Source organism: Pezoporus occidentalis, unplaced genomic scaffold (assembly GCF_034315485.1).
Source record: "Pezoporus occidentalis ecotype Australia unplaced genomic scaffold, CSIRO_AGI_Poc_V1 ctg13, whole genome shotgun sequence".
NCBI classification, from domain to species: domain Eukaryota; kingdom Metazoa; phylum Chordata; class Aves; order Psittaciformes; family Psittacidae; genus Pezoporus; species Pezoporus occidentalis.
The window spans coordinates 6173696-6195168 of record NW_026913103.1 but is presented as its reverse complement, the minus strand read 5'-3'; the positions used below and the strand labels follow the sequence as shown (position 1 = coordinate 6195168).

At 40.2% G+C, this 21473-nt stretch overlaps 1 protein-coding gene across 7 annotated transcripts in view; it reads left to right on the top strand.

Annotated features, from left to right (window-relative positions):
* The window catches only part of PHIP (pleckstrin homology domain interacting protein), a 110820-nt gene that overhangs the window by 10732 nt on the left and 78615 nt on the right, over positions 1-21473 (top strand). For 5 of the 7 annotated variants that reach the window (XR_009962747.1, XM_062608239.1, XM_062608240.1 and 2 more), the window contains exons 5-8: positions 635-785; positions 898-996; positions 9424-9584; positions 20913-21134. Coding sequence is in view for 6 of the 7 variants with exons in the window: in XM_062608239.1 (XP_062464223.1) it covers positions 635-785; positions 898-996; positions 9424-9584; positions 20913-21134 (633 nt within the window). In the remaining variant the exon portion in view is untranslated. Of the gene's footprint in view, positions 1-634; positions 786-897; positions 997-3867; positions 4014-9423; positions 9585-20912; positions 21135-21473 lie in introns of those variants that run through there. The other 2 variants (XM_062608243.1, XM_062608244.1) reach the window with 2 other exon arrangements.

Here is a 21473-nt window from a genome sequence, read left to right as displayed (position 1 = left end):
CAATGAGCAGTTTCCAAACTGGTCATGTTTGTAGCCTAATAGAGGATCATGCATACCAATTTTAAAATGAAATTGCTTAAGCCAACAGTTTCAAGATAAAAAAAATAAAATCTAGTTGTGAAGCTTCAACAAAATCTTGTAACTGGTAGGTTGGAGGAGGATGTTTTTGAATTGTCTTCTACAAAGCAGCGTTATTTGTGGATCTTCCAAGAATTCTGTAAATAGAACCATAGAATGGTGTTGCTGTCCTTACAGTCTTTGTCTCATCTTTATCTTAGAGTAACTCAAATTGACCAGATCACTATTTAAATATAATATTGAATATATATACTTTACATTTTGTACTGCGGTTGTAAAGGTGCTTATTAGTCTATGAGCAACTGTGCCTTAAAGTCAGAAAGCAGAAAATACCAAAAGTTCTCTGTACAAAGTGGCATGTGTTGAATAGAGTAGTAATTAGGACCAGCTGGAATGCATTGTTGCACTTAAAGGTCATTATTTGTTTTTATCCTTAATAAACTGTGATTTTTTTTTTTTTTTGTGAATTTGTGTAACAATCTGGAAAAAAAAATCAGTAATTCTTCAAAAATACTGGGTTCTTTAGCAGATGTTTTGTTTGCTCTTTCATAAATAGGTGAAATATTACAGACACTTGGCACCTGACCACTTGCTTCAAATATGCCATCGACTTGGACCTCTTCTAGAGCAAGAAATTCCCCAAAGTGTCCCTGGAGTGCAGACATTATTAGGAGCTGGCAGACAGTCTTTGCTTCGTACAAACAAAAGTATGAAAAATTTATAATAATTTTGAGAGTTCTTGATATTTCGTGCCTCTTCTGAGTTTTTGCATGAAAAAGTGCTCGCCTATATTTTGTGTAATTTTTTTTTTAAAAACAGGTTGCAAACATGTTGTATGGAAGGGATCTGCTCTTGCTGCACTACATTGTGGGAGGCCTCCAGAGTCCCCTGTAAATTATGGCAGTCCACCTAGTATAGGTAAGTCAGTTTTATTCTGGCATTGCCATTACCTAACTCCAGGTTGATTGATTATTGCGAGGATAAGAGCTAAGTAGTAGTGCTATGCGTATTTGACCTTGTTTGTGTTATATACCTTACATTTAGTATCCTTTTTATTAAGATACATTGTCATATTTGCCAGTTTGTGTGTGGGAAAAAAAATGGGTATTGTAAGTTAATACACTAGTTCTGCTCTGAAGCTAATTTTGTCTTTGAACTATGAAGAGGAATAAAATACATTTCAGCAGTGAATGCATGCAAATAAAACTTTTTCTTAAAAATGTAGGAAAGCTGTCAGTAGATAAATAATTAGTATATAACAACTTAAAACCAGGAGAGTGTGGTCTGCACCCATTGTTGGGGAGAATGAGGAATGTAGACTGGTGATGCTTTTCTTTTGAAAGATGTGAGTGTCTTGTAGAAGTTATTCTTTCTGCTCTTTGGTCCATTCAGTAATTTTGTGGCTGTGCTTTAGTTTGCTGTGCTGTGTCATGAAGCATGCATGTGCTGTCTGTACAGCTGAAAAAGTGAGAAGCTGGGGGTCAGAGGTGTTCTTTTTTTTTTTTTTTTCTTAGCTATTTTTAAGCTTTCATATGGTCACTAAAATATGTTTTAGTTTTCAACCTCTTAACAGAAAGATACATGGGTGTATTTTTTTTTTTAGTTGCTAGAAGAATTAAGTTGTGGTATTTTAGGAAATTGTCATCCTTTTAATTTTGTCATGAATAGGAAAACATGCAAAATTACTTTTGTCTTTTCATCTTTTTCTGCTGATGTCCAGGGAAGGGGGAATGACTAAGACCATATTACCAGTGTGGGTTATACAAAAGCAGTAGTGATTTATACCAAACCAGTAGTTATAGATAGATGTGCAGTGTGAATAACAGTGTGCAAAAGCTATCCTATTGATTCGTTCCTGATCAGGTGGAGCTGCTGCAAAGACAAAGGTTTCGGTCTTGGAAAGAAAGAGAAGGCTGAGTATATATTGGGAAACTAATGAGTAACAGTGTACAGATATATAGGTAGGTGCTTTTTGGAATAGGGGCATATTTAATGTGGTAACTTGCCATTACATTTTTTCAATCTCTGAACTCCTTTCAGAGGCTGTTGGTAGCCTGTAAGTTTTCCATTAATTGGGGCATATATATAAAAATACATAAAGTATATGACTGAGCTTAAGTTGCTGTTTATATTATTTCTAATGAACTCAAATCTCAGAATGCATACCATTACAATTTACCCAGAGAATTAGTTCAAAAACATGATACAGCTGAGAAGCTTCGACTTGGTCAGGTGTCAAAAGTAATTGGTTATCTTAGTAGCTCTTTCATTTTAAAGCACAAGTTGGATGCTTTCAGTGGTATTTTTGTAGATGCTGGGAATATAGGAAGAAAAGATGGTTTTGCTGGGTGTTTAGAGCTGAGTTTTCAGAATCTCATCAGCTAGTATGTATATTGGTTAGAGGTAGTTCACCTAAATGCTCATGTAGCACCTGCATCCATTCAGTGTGGTTTTGCTTAGAGCTACTGTTTTGTACCTATGTAGAGAGTCGTTTCTGTGTCATGCTCTAGGTGTGGGGGAGAAAATGCTTGTTATTGAATAGAAGAATTCCCCTTTTGAGTGGCTGCACATTGGCCTGAATTGTAAACTGACTAATTGTAAACTTGGAAAATCTTGGGCTAGATTAGTGGCTATTTCTGTAAGGTGACTGGAGGCCTGTGCTTTCTAATAGTTAAGATTTCTGTAGTGGTTGCCTTACCCTATGCCTCCAACATGCCTCCTATGCCTATGCTTTACTCCAACATTTTAAAATATTTTGAAGAAATCAGAATAGGAGGAGTGTTTAGCATTGTACTGTAGCTTGCTCCATGGTATATAGTTTTTAGAGGGAAAAAGGTCAGTGTATGAAATCCATGGCAGCTGGAGTTCAAAGAAGGTTGTAGAGCTGCTGTGGTAATAAAATTAAACGTTGAGGCAAATAATGTCCAGACTCTCTTTGGGGAAGAGCAAGTTAAGGCTTTCTAAATAAATGTTACTGTTATTGAACCGTCTGCAAAACACTGAGTATTTGCAAAATTACAGTTATTTCAGCATACCACTTTTTTCATGACCAAAGATTTCCTTTTCCAAACATTGAGATAAGTGCTGGTAACTGAATGTTTTCAGCTGTGAAGTATATTCTAATTTTTTGAATGTCTGGTTCAGAACTCTTGTGTTAAAGCATTTGGTTTTGATTTGTCCTAATCTGATCCTCTCAATGAAATCATGAACTGCAATGACACTTCTCTTATAAATTGAACTATAAAATTTTGTTCTGTTTCCTTATGTAATTTCTTGTTTTCCCTATTGGAAACCTGTATTTTACGGTTTTGTCCAACAGCAACAACAACAAAAAGAAACCTATTATTCTTCAGGCTGTATGTATTTCAGGTGGAGAACCCCCTAGTGGTTGAGGAATAGAAAACATACTGAAGTCTTTGTCTTGGGCAGGAAAACTTAATTTGATTTCAGCAAACATACTGAAATACTCGTTTGTTTGCTAGTGTGATGAATCCGTGCAACCTTGTAGCTGGTTTATATGCAATTAAAATACAAATACGTTGTTCTCCAGAAAACTACACAATATCTGTAGAACGTAATGAAGAGAAACAAAGCTTCAATGTGGAATAATCTTTGTCCAGTTGCTATTACTTGTGTAACATAATCTAAGAAGTTGCTGAATTAAGAAAAAAAGAGCTATGTCATATGCTAAATTTTGGTATTATTTTTCTTCTGTTTGTTTTTTTAATTAAAAAAAATCGTCTTTGATACAGAAAGGAAAAACAAACTCAGTATTTTTCAGGAACTGCTGAGAAAGCACAGAACCAAAGCACAAAGCTTAAAGAGTTTCCAGCTCAAAGCTTTTGGGGAAGCTGGCCACTCAGGTGTGAAGACCTGCATGAGACTGGCTGTTTACCCCAGACATTGAAGAATGTTGTTCCTGACCATCAAAAATAGTATATCATGGTCTTGCTGAATAGTCCACCTCAAGAAAAGTTCTGAAGCATTTTGTACTTTTCTCAGTTTCTTCTTAAATGATCCTGCTGTTTTGGCTGTAGGGAGAATGAGAGGTTCTGGAAGTGGTGCAGATCTCTGTTTCTAGAAATATAGTAAATACTTCAGGCCTAAAGGCTAACCTAAGAGTACTTTATGTAACTTTATTACTCTGTTAATTAAAGTAAAAAAATCTAAAAGACCATCTTGTGTTAAAGGATCTGTGTAAAAGTGACATTTTCTTATTCATTTATTCAAGTCTAAAGTAAATTATACTAAATTACTTTTGTTGTGCAAGAAGGAATGAGCTATAGAAGTCTTAAGGAATTTACACTTTGAGTAAAATATGAGTTGAAAAAATATATCATGAAAGCAAAGGGGGTTGCATTGAAGTCAGGGAACATTTTGGAAATGGTTTTGATTGTATAACTTTCATTTGTTTTTACCTTACACCTTTTGAAACACCTCAGATTCTGCTGTATGAATTAGAAAGGTTGGCAGTTATTTTTGTTGGGTGAATTAATACTATATATGTAAAGTTTTAGATGTGTAGAGAATTTTTTTGTTTTCATAAATGCTCCAATGAAAAGTCAGTATACTTCCGTGAAATGCCCAGAGACAGGTTCTGTCTTCATCAGATTCCTGGCTTACCCACTTTCATTGGTTGACAATGATGTATAAGCCAGGAGAGCGAGAGCTGGAGTACTGTATACAGTTTAGAAGTTGAATAAAAAAGTGGCAGGAAGGTAGAAGTCGATTTAAGCTGGTTTTTTTACCTTGGACATCTTTACAGAAGAGGGGGGAGGGAAACCCCAACAACCCAAAATTGAGTGTTTGATCCATTTAATCTTGCTAGCCTGGAGTGTGAAAGCAGTCCAGGTGTCTCCTTACACATATATATATATATATATACACACATACATGTTATTAACAGCTCTGAATGCATTGGTATTTATTAGAGGCTTGTCTAGGCTCTCAAATTAAGGAAACTTGATTCAATATGGATAAGAGTTGTAAGTGAAGTATATTCTTTAGGTGTCCTTCCAGGTTTCTTCTGAATTTGGTTCTGGTTTTGTGTGACTGGAAGGGGAATGCAGGTGGATTCTGTTCCTCAGAATAGAACTTTCATTAGTTAAATACAACTCCAGAAAGGAAGAAAATGAAAGAAAAGTTATAATGATTTTTGTGTATGCTTTTTTTAAATGTAACTTACACTTGGTACAAATTAAATTTGCTTTATCACTAACTAGCGGCTAAAGCAGAATACTCTCCCTCATCTTTAAGGCATATTTCATACCTGGGATAAGATCATGTAAATAAGCTGATGGAATCAGTCACTTTGGTAAAACTGAAATAAGAAAACCAAGAGGGAGGGGAAATCAGCACAGCTAATACTGCCATATCTTTCAGACCCCCAGATTTATTTTCCTTCTACAGATCACTGTTTTTCTTTGAGCTGTTTGTTCTGTTGTGGGTAGGGAGTGGGTTAGAGACCTTCTAAAACTTTGAAGGTATTCAGTTGGTGCCTGTTGCATACCTTTTGAGTGGGAGAAAATCTGTTTTGTAAGTCTTCCTGAAAATTCCCTGAAAACTCCCACTGCTTTACCTTCAGCAGCTTTATGTTTGATTTTTAGATAGATTGTTCTGAGGGAAACCAAACAAACAAAGTCATCTTGACTGTTTGAGATGTGTGGGTTTCAGATTGAGGTTGTTGGCAGCAGTGAATTGTAACAGTCAAAGTGAGATTATAAAAAATGAAGTTCCATTTTATGAAGTTGTTTGAAGAGCCCACCTGTCAATTCACAGTTTAGGTTCCTAAGTGGCCCTTACAAAAAGGGAATTTAAACTCTTAGCTTTAGTGTTTAAGCTTAGAGCCTTCTCACCCTACCTCGTTTTCTTTTCTTTTTTTTTTTTTTTAACTCTTCGTTATTGCTGAAATGTTCATGGTGGTCAGGGGAGCTTCCTGAGGACTGGATGAGCACAAATGTCACTCCTGTCTTGAAGTAGGGCAAGATTGAGACTGCAGAACTAAAGGAGAGTCCTTCCTGCCTCAGTCCTGGGGCAAGTGATAAGAAGATACTCTGGAAGCCAAAATACTAAGGTCAGGAACATGGCTGAGTAGTTGACATTTATCTGTGAAGAAGTGGTGCCTGACTAGCCTGGTAGCCTTTTAAACAAGATGAGTACTTTGGAAGATAAGGGAACAGCAGTGAATGTTGTTTATGGCCTCAGCAAGACTGTCTAAATAGGCTTCCTAACATTCTCACTGACCAGCTGATAAGATAAGGCAGAAATGCTTGACCCCAAGGGTTGTGATCAGCAGAATGAATTCTAGTGACTGATGTGAGGGCCTGTCGCTCATGGTGTACTCTAGGGGTTGATACTGGTAGAGCCAGTATTGTTCAACATATTCATTAATAACTTGGATGGTGAAACACCATGTTTTGCAGATGATGCAAAAATAGGAGTGACTGATGGATCAAACGGTATGTGTTGCCATTCAGGGGACCTCAGTAGGCTGGTGTCGTGGTTTAAACCCAGTCAGGTAATTCGTTCGCTCACTTCCCCCCCTTTTCTTGCCCTCCCCCTGCTCTCGGAGGGACGGAGAGGAGAATCGAAAAGAATGAAACTCCCACGGGTTGAGATAAGAACAGTTTAGTAACTCAGGTATAACACAAATCACTACTGCTACCACCAATGATAATAATGATAAAGGAAATAACAAGGGAAGAGAATACATCATCTCACCACCAGCCGACCGATAACTCGCCCCCCCCCCCCAGCCCGACCAAGCTCTGACCGATACCTCCTCCAGCCCCGCAGTCTCCCAGCCCTTCCGGCTAACTCCCAGTTACATCCTGGGCATGACGTGCTGTGGTATGGAATACCTCTTTGGTCAGTTTGGGTCAGGTGTCCTGTCTCTGCTTCCTCCTGGCTTCCCTTCCTCCCTGGCAGAGCATGAGGCCCACAAAGTCCTTGGCCAAACCAAAACATCGCTTGTTATCAGCTCTGTTCCCGAGCTGAAAGTCAAAACACTGCACTACACCAGCTACCAAGAAGGAGAAAAAATGACTGCTACTGCTGAACCCAGGACAGCTGGAGAAATGAGTCAAAAGGAATCTAATGAAGTTCCACAAAGAGAAGTGGAAAAGTCACTGGAAGAATAACCTCATTAATCAGCAGACACTGGGGCCAACGGGCTGAAAAGCAGCTTTGCAGAAAACAAGCTGGCTGTCATGGTACTGAACATGTGAGATGTTGAGTCTGCAACATGCCCTTGCCACACACAAATGAAGCAGCATCCTGGGCTATTGGACACAGTGCATTGCCATTAGGTTAAGGGTGTTCCTTTCTCTCTGCTCAGCTCAGGCAAGATCATACCTAGAGTGTTGGGTCCAGCTCCTCAGAACAAGAAAGACATGGACAGACTGTGGATAATCTAGAAACAGACTAGGCAGATGATGAGGGAATTGAGGTATCTGTCATAACAAGGAGAAGACAAGAGAGCTGGGATTGTTTAGCCTAGAGAAGAGAAGAGAAAACATGGGGGTAGTGCTGTCAATGGGCATAAATACCTAAATGGGAGGGTGTGATGAAGATGGAGCCAGACTGTTCTCACTGGTGCCTTCTGGCAGGACAGAACCTTATATGAAGTCATTGGTTCTTATCCTAAAGAGTCTGCTTACAGTTTCCATTTATTGACAGAACATCTCTTCAAATTAAATTTTTAGTTCAGCTTTTTCTCCCTTTTTGTAAGCTATATTTTCATTTGAAGGCATTGCTAAAAGCTGATTTCCAACAGCCATCTCCATCTGACGTTAAAAACAAGCAGAATGTAACTTCTGAGTAGGTTATTGTGTAAGTTCACTTTATTACTGTGACAAACACCTCCCTTATTCTCTTTGTCCGTGCATGTGTGTGTGTGTTTGGTTTTTTGTTTGTTTTTTTTTCTGGGGTGCGTGTTATTTTTTGTTGGTGTGGGGGTGGTTTTGGTTTTGTTTTTAACCATAGGATAATTTGGCAGAAACCAAAACTAGATTTATCTTGTGACTGAACTAATCCTGGTTTCCTGCTGTTCTAAAGTAGACTCTTGGCAAGGAAGAGCTTTGTCATAAAGCAGATGCGACCACATCTTTTTCTTGGGAACAGGGAAAGTGAAGAGGGTATAGTAGAACCTTAAGGCAATAGTGGCACATTGACTAAAAATGGCTCTTCCACAGCTAATGATCCTGCTCCTTCACAAAGCATCTTGAACTGTGAAAACTTCCTTGAATCCTTGGGCTGCACAGGCAGTTAACCAAAATGTTTCAGGGCTCTTCTTATGGCCTGAGGCCAACGGGCTAGGCAGTTGTCCATACCACTAAGTGCTTTTGCTCCTTATACAGTAGCTACAATCCAATTTGCATATTTAATGTAGTTTGACCTGTTCTGACTCATGAACCAGTGTCTGGTTGGTCTGGGCTAAAACCAAGTGATGCAAGAGGTGTGTAGCTGTTCCACAGTTTGATGCTAGGGAGTGAATGTTGTATCACCTGCTTTATCACCATTCTGTGGAGTATAAAATGAATCGCCATTGCCATTCTGCGGTCTGGTGATGATACCGGGAGCTATTTGACTAATGTCTATGTATGTATCCATGCATATAAGCATTATACTCTGTTGCTTTGTCATTGCATGAGTAGCAGTTTAAAATTACTAACACCGAGCTTTATTTTCCTTACTGAAGTTCTTGATGGAAGATTTTTGTTTTGTTAAAATGAAGTAGATTCCTGCTCCTGGACCCGCTTAACTTTAACAGTAAATCCTAAACTCTTTGAATAAGGTTCTGTTAAACAAAATCAGAGTGTTCTGTAAAGTTTTATAGCTTTGTATGTAAATTTGTTTGGTTTTTTTTTTGTTTTGTTTACCTGTAGTGGGTAGCAGTATTAATTATTGACTTGTAAGTGGTAGATAAATATTTGATTACTTAGAAATCAAAAATCAGTTGTCTTGGAGAAGATTTGAATGTTTAGTCATATTCAGTTAGTAGCTGTGTGGAAGCTCGTAAATTTACTTAACTCCACTGTGGAAACTCTCTCAGTTCTCCTGAATTTCTCACTCTAGGTATAAAGTTTGAGCATTGACAGTTAAAAGATGTATTGCAACTTTATGCTCTGTCTTGCATTTTGGTACTTTTTTTTGACAGTCTGTGTCATAGGCTACCTTTGTATATATTTTTCCCTTAACTAGGGCAAAATGAGAGAATTACTGTAGTGACCTGTTCATGTGGGAAATGGTCCAGTGTTGAAACAAGCTTTCCATCCTGGAGATGTATTTTAGCTTATGAACCCTTTATAAATGCTGTCTCTTCTTTTTTCTTCCCTCATTTGGTAGTGGATACCCTATTTTCAAGAAAACTAAATGGAAAATACAGACTTGAACGCCTCGTTCCAACTGCAGTCTATCAACATATGAAGATGCACAAACGAATTTTAGGCCACTTATCTTCTGTATACTGTGTAACTTTTGATCGGACTGGCAGGCGAATATTTACTGTAAGTACAAAATCTTTACTTATGCAGATTAATTTTTTTTAAGTACAGACAGCATCACGTGATTGTTTCCAAAACTTAAATATATTGATATTGTATATCAAGAGCAGATATATGCTTTACTACTATTGCTATCATATATACTTTTTAATAACCATACTGGTTTGCATGTTAAAACAGTTTTGTCACACGTCTTAAGGCTAGATGATTTCTGACTGAACTACGCAGATCAGCAAACTCATTTTTTTCAGTAGAAAGGAATTATGCTGTGTAGATTCTTTCCTTTAGGAAAACATAAGCAAAAGGATGGACCACCACTGCAGAATTTGATAGGAAGTTAGAAAGGACAACCAATATGTAATTAAAGGTTGTTTTGACTTTTCCCTGTAACTTTTCTTACATTTAATAGCATGAATATTAAGTTTAACAGTTTGGTCATGCACTTAGGTTTGATACAGCATGTTGAAGGAAACTAGAAAGCTAAAAATTCATGTGGTGTGTTCTGACAAATGTTGGTTCGTAAGGAATTGTCTCAGTGAGATCCAGGAACTTCTTTACTTTGTACCAATGTCTTAATAGTTTTAACTATTTGCTTTTTGCTGTTGTCAAAAAATAAATATTGGAAGGATGTCTAAAATCAGTACTGAAATTGTGAAATTACAAGTTTTCCAAGGAGTGGGAATTATAAAAACAGATATGTGTCAGTGGAAGTTGGATTTCTTGGTAAGCAGTTAATTTAGTAGAACCAAAGATCTCATGCACACGCACACCTCGTGCCAGTCTGGGACACTTTGGCTGCCTTTATTACCTTCCCACAAATCCTGGATGTAATTGATACCTTTGTGCATCCAGGAGTTTGACTGTCCTTTCTAACCTCATGGCAGATAACACCAGCAATGCAGGTGGAGGTGTAGTTCAGTTCTGCTTTGTGTACTGCACTCTTAACCTCTCAAATTCTGTCAAGGCAGTCGTTAATATAATTGGCCCTTTTGCCCACACACATTTTGCTTTGTTTCATGCAGGGATGTGGGGTTGCAGAAATGGGACGCTTGCAGTGTTTTGAACGGATCTGTTTGCTTTTTACCTCAGGCATCGCAGAGACTTGTTTCATGTTTCTTCAGCTTTCATTGCCAAGCTCAACAGTCATAGGCATTAAATTCTTATGTTCTGTAGTTTGTGTGGTTAAGCTATCAGGAAAAGGGCTCTGTGTTGTAGCTTTATTTTATATGTGACATGGCAGAATGGATTAGAGATTTCACGTGTGGAAGTTGGCTGTGCTTACCCTGTTCACCTTTAATATAAGAAGCACAAACAATTTTTTATTTAAGTGCGTAAAACTCCTTATTAAGGTCTTCAATTCTTCATTTTTCTAAAAATTACCTAAATCTTCTTCCATAGATGTACTGTACTTCCTCTGGTGTGCATCTGCAGTGATCATTCCTTGTTGCACATTCCCTTGTTTTCTGCAGTCTTATTTAAAAGTGATTAAGAAGGGAGAATTCTCTTGACTGTAAGAACAGTTTGTTTCCAAAAGAAAAGTAGAGGAACCTGAAATAAAATGGGGGGAGCTTCTGCTGTAATCCCATATCTTTGCTGTCAGTCCTTTGCTGACAGATATACTGGTGTACTGGTATGATTGCTTTAAAAAAAAAAATATCCCAGTTTAGATCATGATTTCTTACATCTAGTGCTTAAATAAAGTGTCCACAGAAATCAGTGGTGGCTGGTGAATATTCATTTTGGAGAGCCTCAGAACTTATTACATTTGCGTTTTGAGGTAGATCCAGGTTTTTTTGTGTAGATGTTTAAGTGGTTGTTAGCAAACGGAAAACCAATGGGTTGGATTCTGTTTTCCATTAAAATCCAGGTTGCTGTAGCTGGTGTGATGTAGTCAGTGGATAAACAGTCACGAGCTGTCTTCTTGTAATTGCATCTGTGTAATGAAATGGTGCCAGTTCTTTTCAATCTAGACCACTGCTGTTACTGAAGTCTCTAGTGCAATAAGGAGGAATAGGAATTGATAATAAAAAGTACGCCAAACTTCATTGCAGACACGTCTGTTGCCGGCATGTAGATTTGCGTGCATCAGCAGGGAATCGTTCTCGCTCTGCTTTTTCACTCTAAACCCGTAGCATTCAGTGTGACATGCGCTAGAGGAGAGGTTGGTTTAGATTTATAATTGGTTCTAGAAGATGCATCATAACAGTTTCCTTTTCCTCCTGGCCTCTGAGGATTGAAAGCCTCTAAATTCAAGTTCTTTTTATGTTCTGCTTCAAATTAAAAGGAAAATGAAGTGATCTCAGCATACTTTTGAGTCATATTCTTCTGGGAGATGTTTGCTAGGAAGATGATGCTCTTAGTTTGCCTAAAGGCAATAAAAACAGGGCATTACGCAGTTCTGCTAGCTAGTAGGTCTGTATTGGGTTTTTATGTCAGGGAGAGAAGGTAAGGGTACAAGGGTGGCATGAGAAGTTGCTATAAGCCTCTTCTGTATCTGATGGAGCCAATGCCAGCTGGTTCCAGGACTGACCTGCTGCTGGTCAAGGCTGAGCCCAACAGTGATGGCAGTAGTGCCTCTGGGGTAACATATTGTATAAAGGGGATGGCAAACCTGGTCAACAGCAGTTGGAAGAGAGGAATGAGAATATGTAAGAGAATCAGCTCTGCAGACCCCAGAGTCAGTGCAGAAGGAAGGGAGGAGGTGCTGCAAGCACCAGAGCAGAGATTCCCCTGCAGCCCATGGTGCAGACCATGGTGAGGCAGGCTGTCCTCTGCAGCCTATGGAGGTCCATGGTGTAGCAGGTATCCATCTGCAGCTCATGGAGGACCCCACACCAGGGCAGGGAGATGGCCAAAGGAAGCCGTGACCCTGTGGGAAGCCCACACTGGAGCAGACTACAGGCAGGACCTTTGTCAGTGTGGAGAGAGGAGCTCACGCTGGAGTAGGTTTGCTGGCAGGACTGTGATCTCATGGGGGACCCATGCTGTATGAGTTAATGAAGAACTGCTGCCTGTGGGAAGCACTCACATTGGAGAAGTTTGTGGAGGACTGTCTCCCATGGGCACCCCCATGCTGTTCTTCCTCCTGAGAAGGAAGTAGTAGCAGAGACGACATGTGGTGAACTGACCACAACCCCAGTTCCCCATGCCCCTGTGCTGCTGGGGGGAAGGTAGAGAAAATCAGGAGTGAAGTCAAGCCCAGAAAGAAGGGAAGGGTTGTGGGGGAAGTGTTCTTACGATTTGGTGAACGATCTCTCCCTGTCCTTACCTTGACCCATCATGAGCCTTTTGTTATGTTTTCTCTCCCCTGTCCAGGTGACAAAGGGGATGATAGAGTGACTTTGGTGGGCACCTGGTGTCCAACCAGGGTCAGCACACCACAAACTCATGCAATGATTGTTTCTGTTTATATTCATGTATGGTTTTCACAAGGTGTTTCTGAAGATCAACCTTTTACACATTAGTTTTTCAATTTTTTCTTTTTTTTTTTTTGAATATACAAAAATATTTGTAATACACAAACTATGGTAATTTAGTTTTTTTTAAATTAACTATAATTAAGGCATCTTTACTTGAAAAGACCCAGCTAAAAGACCTATCAGCCATCAGTGAAGAAAACCTAATTATTTGTGAGACTTTGTGTTCTGCCTGTCTTGAAAAGCATGACTTGCAGAACCCACACAGGGTAATAGAAACAAGCATTGTCTTTTCTGGTTCCCGAACTGCTTACCTTTCTGACTGCGAAGGACGGCTATCTCCATTTTCCCTACCTTTATCATCCTGTCTCCTCTGAGGTTACTCTTTCTAAGGAATAATAAACAGCATTGTGTAATAGCCTGTGTAAGATTTCCAACCCAAGATTAATTTGGATGTTTCTTGGCAGTTTTATTTCAGCCCACAAGTGTGTGTAGTAGTAGGAAAGTGAACCAGTTTTACTCCATACCTTAGCAATGCTGTCATTAGTTCTCTTGGTGCTGAACTTGTTCTAGGATTCACTTTTGACAAATGCTTTTTAATAGGCACATAATTCATAGCAGTTGCAGATATGACCTTGGAAACCTGAGCTGTGGTGTAAGCCAGTGCCTTTGCTAGTAGAGCTGCAGCAGTATTTTAAGAGTTGTGAATTGTCCCATTCAATTCAGATAGAGTTCAAATAAATTTATGGGATTATAATATTGTTATCTTGCCGAGATGCTACAGAATTTACAGCTTTATTTTGAAGTCTTGTTTTTTCTTCTTCCCTTTTTTTTCCCCTTTTCTTTTTTCTTGTTAAGACTTGCTAACAGTCATTTTATTTTCCTCTGCAGTGGAGACATACACACATTCCTCTGTAGCTATACTATAGTCAGCTGGTAGGGAACAGGCTCGTTTTATGCTGATGTTCTTTCCTTGGTTTGTTGTTATTAAATAGACCTCCGAGGACCCTCCAGGTGACATTGTGTCCCAGAACTAGCTTTTCTTTTCTTGCTGACCCTTTTATATTCAGGTTGTCTATGTGCAGGTCGCTGCCCATCGGTTATACTCTGCAGGCAGCATTTTAGGGCTCTCATAATGCGGGGTTTTGATTATTGGTTGACTTCTCTCTCTTTTATTTCTTTTTTTCCTGTGCTTTGAACAATCTGTTCATCTGGTAAAATGTCTGCAGGCTGTAATCTTGCTGTAAAGTCAGCAGCTTATTCATGATATTGATCTGTACAATGTGAGAATTGCAGAAGCGTGTTTGATGTAATATGTATAGTTCTGTTGATGGAGTAGTTTTTAATTAATTTGTGCAGCCCCAAGAAAAACAGGACCAGTGGTTTGAGGTTTCTGGACTATGATGTAATTAATGTTAATGGCTTGGTTCTGTTCTCATGCATGTACTGCTTTGAGAAAGAGATAAATCCACATGTGAATTATTTTCACCTTCTGTAGTGTTTTGGAAGCTTGGGGTTCTGCATTCCCTTCTGCTTTCAGGTCTCTCTTCTGAGCAGTGAAGCTGTTGTCAGCATCAGTTTTACACATGCACATGTGCATGCACACCGTTGTTGTCTTCTCTGCTTCTTGGGGTGTTTTGGTGGTGACTGTAGTTTTGAGAAGAATACACAAGCTTTTTCATGTTGTTAAGTCTAATAACATCATGATAAAAGTAGAACAGAATGAGCTGATACTATTATTCAGATAATCATGAAGAGTTTTAAACTTTCTGAAGCTTTAGATACAGAAATGCAAATTGGAATCTAGAATATAGGAAGAGTTGCAGAAACTTTGTGAGCATGGGTAAAAAAATCCAAATCTGACAGCTTTATAGAGTGCTCTTATGTTTGCTTTTAAAGAAGCAAAGGGATTAAAGCTGAAACTGCTTAGAGATTTATAAATAGAGTTTAGAGATAAAGGGCCCCATTTTTCCTCTAAACTGCTTATAAAGCTCTAAACAGCAAGTTTGCTAGTTCCGTTGTAAACCTGTGTTAACTTGTTCATTAGAATTGATGTGGCAGTGTGCATTATTGAGCTTGTTTACCAACCTTTTTCCTTCTCTTTAGCTTCTTAGCAACTTACAAGTGAATAAATCAAGCTATAAGTGAAATTAGCCTGTGTATATATGGTTGTCAAAAAAATTCTATGGTTGAGCTAATCAGTTATGTTTGGTTTTGTTGTTTTTGTTTTTTTTTTAAACAACATTGTGTGTCTCTTTCAAGATACTCTATAGGGGTAAAGTTAACAACTACGTTTAAATGCAGTTCAACAACTGGCAATTCAAAATGTCATTGAATCTTCCTTTTTTCTTGTAGAAGTTAAGTACAAGTGAGCATCTTTTTGGGATGGTCCTAAGTTCTACCTGTTAAGACCTGTTTCTGAAGGGAAGTAGCAATAAAGGTAGAATAAAGTGCACAGTAGGTTCATTTATTGAATCTTAGTTCAGCGAGTCTGAATCAAAACAAGGGCAGTGATCTAGAAGGAAATGTTTTTTTTTCAAGGGCTTAAGATTTTGAGAGAGAAAGAGAACAAGCTAGAGTACTGAGCACTTGGTTTTCATACTTGTGCAGTCTGACATGGTGGGGGCAAAGAGCAAAGACTGCAAGCACTTGTGACAGTTTGCAAGGACACAGTTTGAAGAAGTTCTGATATCTTGGGAGGACTTTTGAGGTTCACGCCAAGTAATTGGGTGTCGTGATTTAAACCCAGTCAGGTAACTCATTCACTCACTCCCCCCCCTTCTTTCCCTCCCCCTACTTCTGGAGGGACGGAGAGGAGAATCAAAAAGAATGCAACTCCCATGGGTTGAGATAAGAACAGTTTAGTAACTAAGGTATAACACAAATCACTACTGCTACCACCAATAATAACAATGATAAAGGAAATAACAAGGGAAGAGAATACATCACCTCACCACCAGTCAACCGATAACTCGCCCCCCCCAGCCCGACCAAGCACTGACCCATACCTCCTCCAGCCCCACAGTCTGCCAGTCCTTCCAGGTAACTCCCAGTTACCTCCTGGGCATGACGTGCTGTGGTATGGAATACATCTTTGGCTAGCTTGGGTCTAGATACTTGCCCATACTGTCCCACACACCCTGCCACTCATGACTGTCCAGTCTTGGGGAAAATCTCCTGGTCCACCTGTATTGTCATCTAACCCCAGACAAGGCCCAAAACCGACTCTGCTTAACTTTTGAGGTCAGACAAAGTGGTGGTGGGTAAAACACAGTCTGTGTGTGTGCCAACATGCTGATCCCCATCACAGTCAGCAGGCAGGTCCCAAGGATACCCAAAGGCCATTCAGAACCTTCAGAACTCCCAAACGGTGCTGCTGTACTTGTCACTGGGGCTGGTGTAGCTGCTGTGCTTGCCGGCTCTCCCACCGCCAGCTTCCCTTTTCCTGAGTCCAGCTCTTCCTCCTCTGCCTTGCTGGGAAATGCTGCGTGGTCTCCTGCATCCTCCTGGGGCTCGGCGGGCGGCTGCCGGGGAATGCTCTCGGCCGTCGCAGGGCTGGGCTGCTCCTCGGGGCTCGGCTCCTCCGCCGCCTTCTCCCTCTGCTCGGCAGCCGCCTCCTTCCGCTCCTCGACCGCCCCAGCCTCCTCCACCGGCAGCTGTCCCTTCGCGGCCTCCGGCCCCGGCCCCGCTCCCGCCGCCGCTTGGTCCCTGGGGCCGCTCTCTCGGATCACTTCAGCAGCCGCCGGCTCCCGGGGCCGCTCCCCCTCGGCTCCCCGCGGCCTCACGAAGACGGAGGCGAGGGCCAGGACGGTGAAGAGCAGCCGGACGGCCAGGTACAAGTCCACGGCCACGTCCGTCCCGCCCTGCTGCTGGAGCCCGCCCGTATTACAAGTCATTGCCATAAAGCACAGTGAGACAAGAACCTTAGCCCAAGCCCCACACTTTAGATAAACACTAACACAGCAAATACCGGCTCTAAGTAAGGTACTACATTCTGAAACTGTGAGATCAAGAGGAACAACTCTGAGAGCCAATAAATCAGCATTGTGACGAGTGACTATTAATCCATTCAGATCTGTCGTTATCTCAACCCCTTGAGCTTCATGTTGGGCACCAAAAAGAACTGTTGTGGTTTAAACCCAGTCAGGTAACTTGTTCACTCTCTCCCCCCCACCTTCTTTTCCTCCCCCTGCCCCCAGAGGGATGGAGAGGAGAATCGAAAAGAATGCAACTCCCATGGGTTGAGATAAGAGCAGTTTAGTAACTAAGGTATAACACAAATCACTACTGCTACCACCAGTAATAACAATGATAAAGGAAATAACAAGGGAAGAGAATACATCATCTCACCACCAGCCAACCGATAACTCACCCCCTCCAGCCCCACCAAACACCGACCCATAGCTTCTCCACCCCCGCAGTCTCCCAGCCCTTCCAGCTAACTCCCAGTTACTTCCTGGGCATGATGTGCTGTGGTATGGAATACATCTTTGGCTAGCTTGGGTCAGGTGTCCTGTCTCTGCTTCCTCCTGGCTTCCCCTCTTCCCTAGCAGAGCATGAGGTTCACAAAGTCCTTGGCCAAACCAAAACATCATTGTTATCAGCTCTGTTCCCAAGCCAGAAGTCAAAACACTGCACTGCACCAGCTACCAAGAAGGAGAAAAATGACTGCTACTGCTGAACCCAGGACATTGGGTTAATATATATATACTTGGGTTGCTGAGTTGTGATTAATGAGTACCAGAGTCCTAGCTTAGAAAAAATAAAGAGAAAACCACAGAATTTCTATTGTACTTGCTTCTAGGCTGCTCTGATCCTTTTATTTATTTATTTATTTTTTAATGATAATGCCTAAGGATAATAGAAAAATTGAAGATTAATGTTCAGAAAACAGTTGTGGCACTGTCCAAAACGGTGCTTGTTTAGTAGGGTGCTCTAGCATGCTTGAGGTTTAGGACTTTCAGTGTAAAACAGAGGTTCACTGGTTATTGTGCAGTTTTGCCTATAGATTACTTACTTTCTTTTTCCTTGGATCGTGTAACTGCATTAACAGAGACGGGTCCAGGAGAGCTGAGGGAACTAGCCAGTGACACTGTGAGGCCATTCTTGATTGTCTTGAAAGGCCATGATGATAACAGATTCGTGAGGAATGGAAGAGAGCAACTGTCACTCTTGCCTTCAGGAAGGGCAAGGTTATTCTAGGAAATTATAAATCTTCATGTCAATCACCTAAGAAGCTGATGGAGCAAATCCTCCTGAAAGCCATTACCAAACAAAACAAGAAGATGATCAGCATAGATCTATGAAGAGGAAATTATTCCTGTCCAACTTGATAGCCTTACACGATTAAATGACTTAAGTTGGATGAGGGGTAGTAGTGGATGGCTGGTTTTTCCTGACTGTAGCAAAGCTGTCAGCACTGTCTCCCATAGCATCATTACTGACAAACTGATAAAGTACAGGCTAAGGGAGTACAGTGAGATTGAAAATAGTGTGAACTGCCAGGTTTGAAGGGTTGTGGTTAGCAGTATAAAGTGCAGTTGGAGGCCAGTCACTAGGGGTGTACCACAGGGTTTGGTACTGTGGCCAGTATGTTTTAAAATGTTCTTTAAGGACCTGGATGATGGGACAGAGGTAAGTGTGCAGAAGGTAACAGAATAGAAATGGTTGATACATGGTCCTGTGTGACCTGCTTTAGCTGACCATACTTGAGCAGGGGGTTGGGCTAGATGATCTCCAGAGGTCCCTTTCCACCTCAGTGGTTCTGTCTGTCTGTCTGTTACTGTTCAAATCTGCAGAGTCTGGTTATTTTCCCTGGGCTGGCACTGCAGCAGTCTAGCAGTTAAATAAGGCAAATGTTTACCACAATTTCAGTGTGGAAGTTGTATGCATAAGTAGAAATAGTGTGGGCTATACCTTTAAACTACCTTGATTTCACATGTCTGGAGCCCCCCTGCAAGATATTCTGTGGGGTTAAAATGTCACCAATGCTCTGAAGTAGCCTTTTTGCTAATGCTGAAGACCAGTAGAGAGTAACCTGTATTTATGAACTGCAGAAAAAAGTGTGTTCTCAATGTACCTGAATACAATCAACTTGCTTTCAACTGTTTCACAAACTGGGGCTATAGCTGTATCTCTTTGTGCTGAGGGATGTGTGTCTTGTTTGAATTGGTATAAGTAAGGAAGAGAGAAACTGCTGTGGATAATTGCCTGTGAGCCAGAAACAACTTCTTGTTCACTGAACAGAATGTAAGCCTGAGGAAGTTGCCTGGTTTGCAGGGTGTTGCTACAAATGAGAATTGGGTATATAATTGTTAAGTAACTGCATGTATGCTGTTCTTCTTCTCTCAAATAGTAGTTTTGAATCTGAACTAAGGAGCAAAATGTAGCTGTTTTTTTCAGGTAGAGAACTGATTCTTTTAAAATATAGTAATAATAAAAAGTTAAATAAGGGGAAATAAATTGCCTATTCATCAGCATTAATGTAAACAGGCTAGTCAGTATTTATTTAGAAAAGGGAAGAAAAAGCTTTCTAAATCCTTTTCTGCATTCCAGTAGCTTCAGGATGTACCTGGGTTCCTTCCTGAAAGCATTGCCTTGGAGTGTTTACCTCTACTCCACATGTAGTAGCTGCATCGGTGAGAGCCTGCCAAGCTGGGTATTGGTGTTCTGGGACTGGGCTGCCCAGAACAGTAGCAGAAGTGGGCTGTGGCAGTGTGGAATTTCCGTACCTGCATAAACGTAGTCTAAGAATGTACTAAATAAGGAAAATATCTATAATTTACCTGTTTGTAAAAGCTGTAATGTTGAAAATAGCCTCTAAATATGAGACTTTTGGTTGTTAGGTGCTTGCATTTACTGAATGCTTGCCAGTCTTTTAAAAATGTGGCTGTTGTACTTTGGATACCTTTTTTTATAAAAGGTGGATGATAGTATTGCCTTGCCTTCTGATGTCTGTAAGGAATAAATCCTAGAGGATTTCTGTACACAGATAAAAGAGGAAAACCCAGGTGAAATACTATGATGGTGTCACATTGTAGCTTGCTGTGGCACGTGTCCGTGTCCAGTAGCAGATCAGTGATGCACGTTAAAACCCAACTCCAGGCTTTATATTGCTTCTGAACTTAAGCAAATGAGTGAAATGTTTACAGCAATTCTCCTGTCAGTGTCTCTTTGCAGTGTTCAAATGCCATTGTGTCGAGTGAGCTGCGAAAATGCTTTCAGATGCAATAAAAAATGAAAGGCTAAGTTCTGAAATTCTTACTAGGGTTGTGACTTTGCTGTATGCAGCCACGCAGATGTTACAATGATGTGGGAAGATCAGCAATATAGGAGTTAAATATGACTAGGTAGTGTTTGTTGACAAAAATTGGTCATTTTGATGTTCATTAATGTGAAAGACAACGCAGATTTATGGTATTTCAGCTTAATAATGGCATAGCTGTTAAAACAGGCTCTTTACCTCACTGTTACTTGGTAAGCATACTACTAATGCTGGTAGGGCATGAAGATAAAGCTACAAAGGTAAGGCACATAAGTGGGTATAATGCTAACAGGCAAACACTGCACCAATTCGCAATTCATTTTCACATTTAATGTAAATTTTCATTTCAGTGTATTGCCACAATTTGGCAATTTGGGCTGGAGTTTTGCAAAAAGTGTCTTGCTGAAGAGCGTAAATCCAACTTGCTGCAGGATTTATGATTTATAAATGCTTTATGCTTTGTATATACTATTGAAAATGTAATCTCATGTTCTGTTTTGAATGAAGTGTGGAAAACTGTTGAAAGCTGGGGGGATGGGAATGTTTATCTGTGTGTGCTACTAGTTCTGTTTTTTTGGTTAATTGTGTTAGTTAACTGTAACATCAAAATCACTAATGGTGTGGTTAAAATGATTTCTGCCTTACTTCTAGGGATCAGATGATTGCCTTGTAAAAATCTGGGCAACAGATGATGGAAGATTATTGGCTACCCTAAGAGGGCATGCAGCTGAAATATCTGATATGGCAGTGAACTATGAAAACACCATGATAGCTGCTGGAAGCTGTGATAAAATGATCAGAGTTTGGTGCCTTCGAACTTGTGCACCCTTAGCAGTTCTGCAGGGCCACAGTGCATCGATAACATCATTGCAGGTAGGTTTTTGCTTTGCAAATTCACCTGAGCAGAGCAAGAAAATTAATCATTTGACTGCAAAAGGAACCACCCAATGTTCTTTGTAATAAAAATGCATGCCTGGCAACAAAGCCATGAAGTCAGAGGGAATTTTCATGTTATACATTGTGAAATAACACGTGTCTATTGTCAAAATGCCTGACCCTTGAAAAATGCCAAGCATAATTCTTGTTCAGAAAAAGTTGAATGGCGCATGTGGGCAGTTCTGTTTTGAAGTATAGCTCCTTTGTAGGCTGTGATTCATAGTACAGGTACATTAAGAGCTGCAGTCATTGCTGAATACTTTGGTTTGTTTCTGT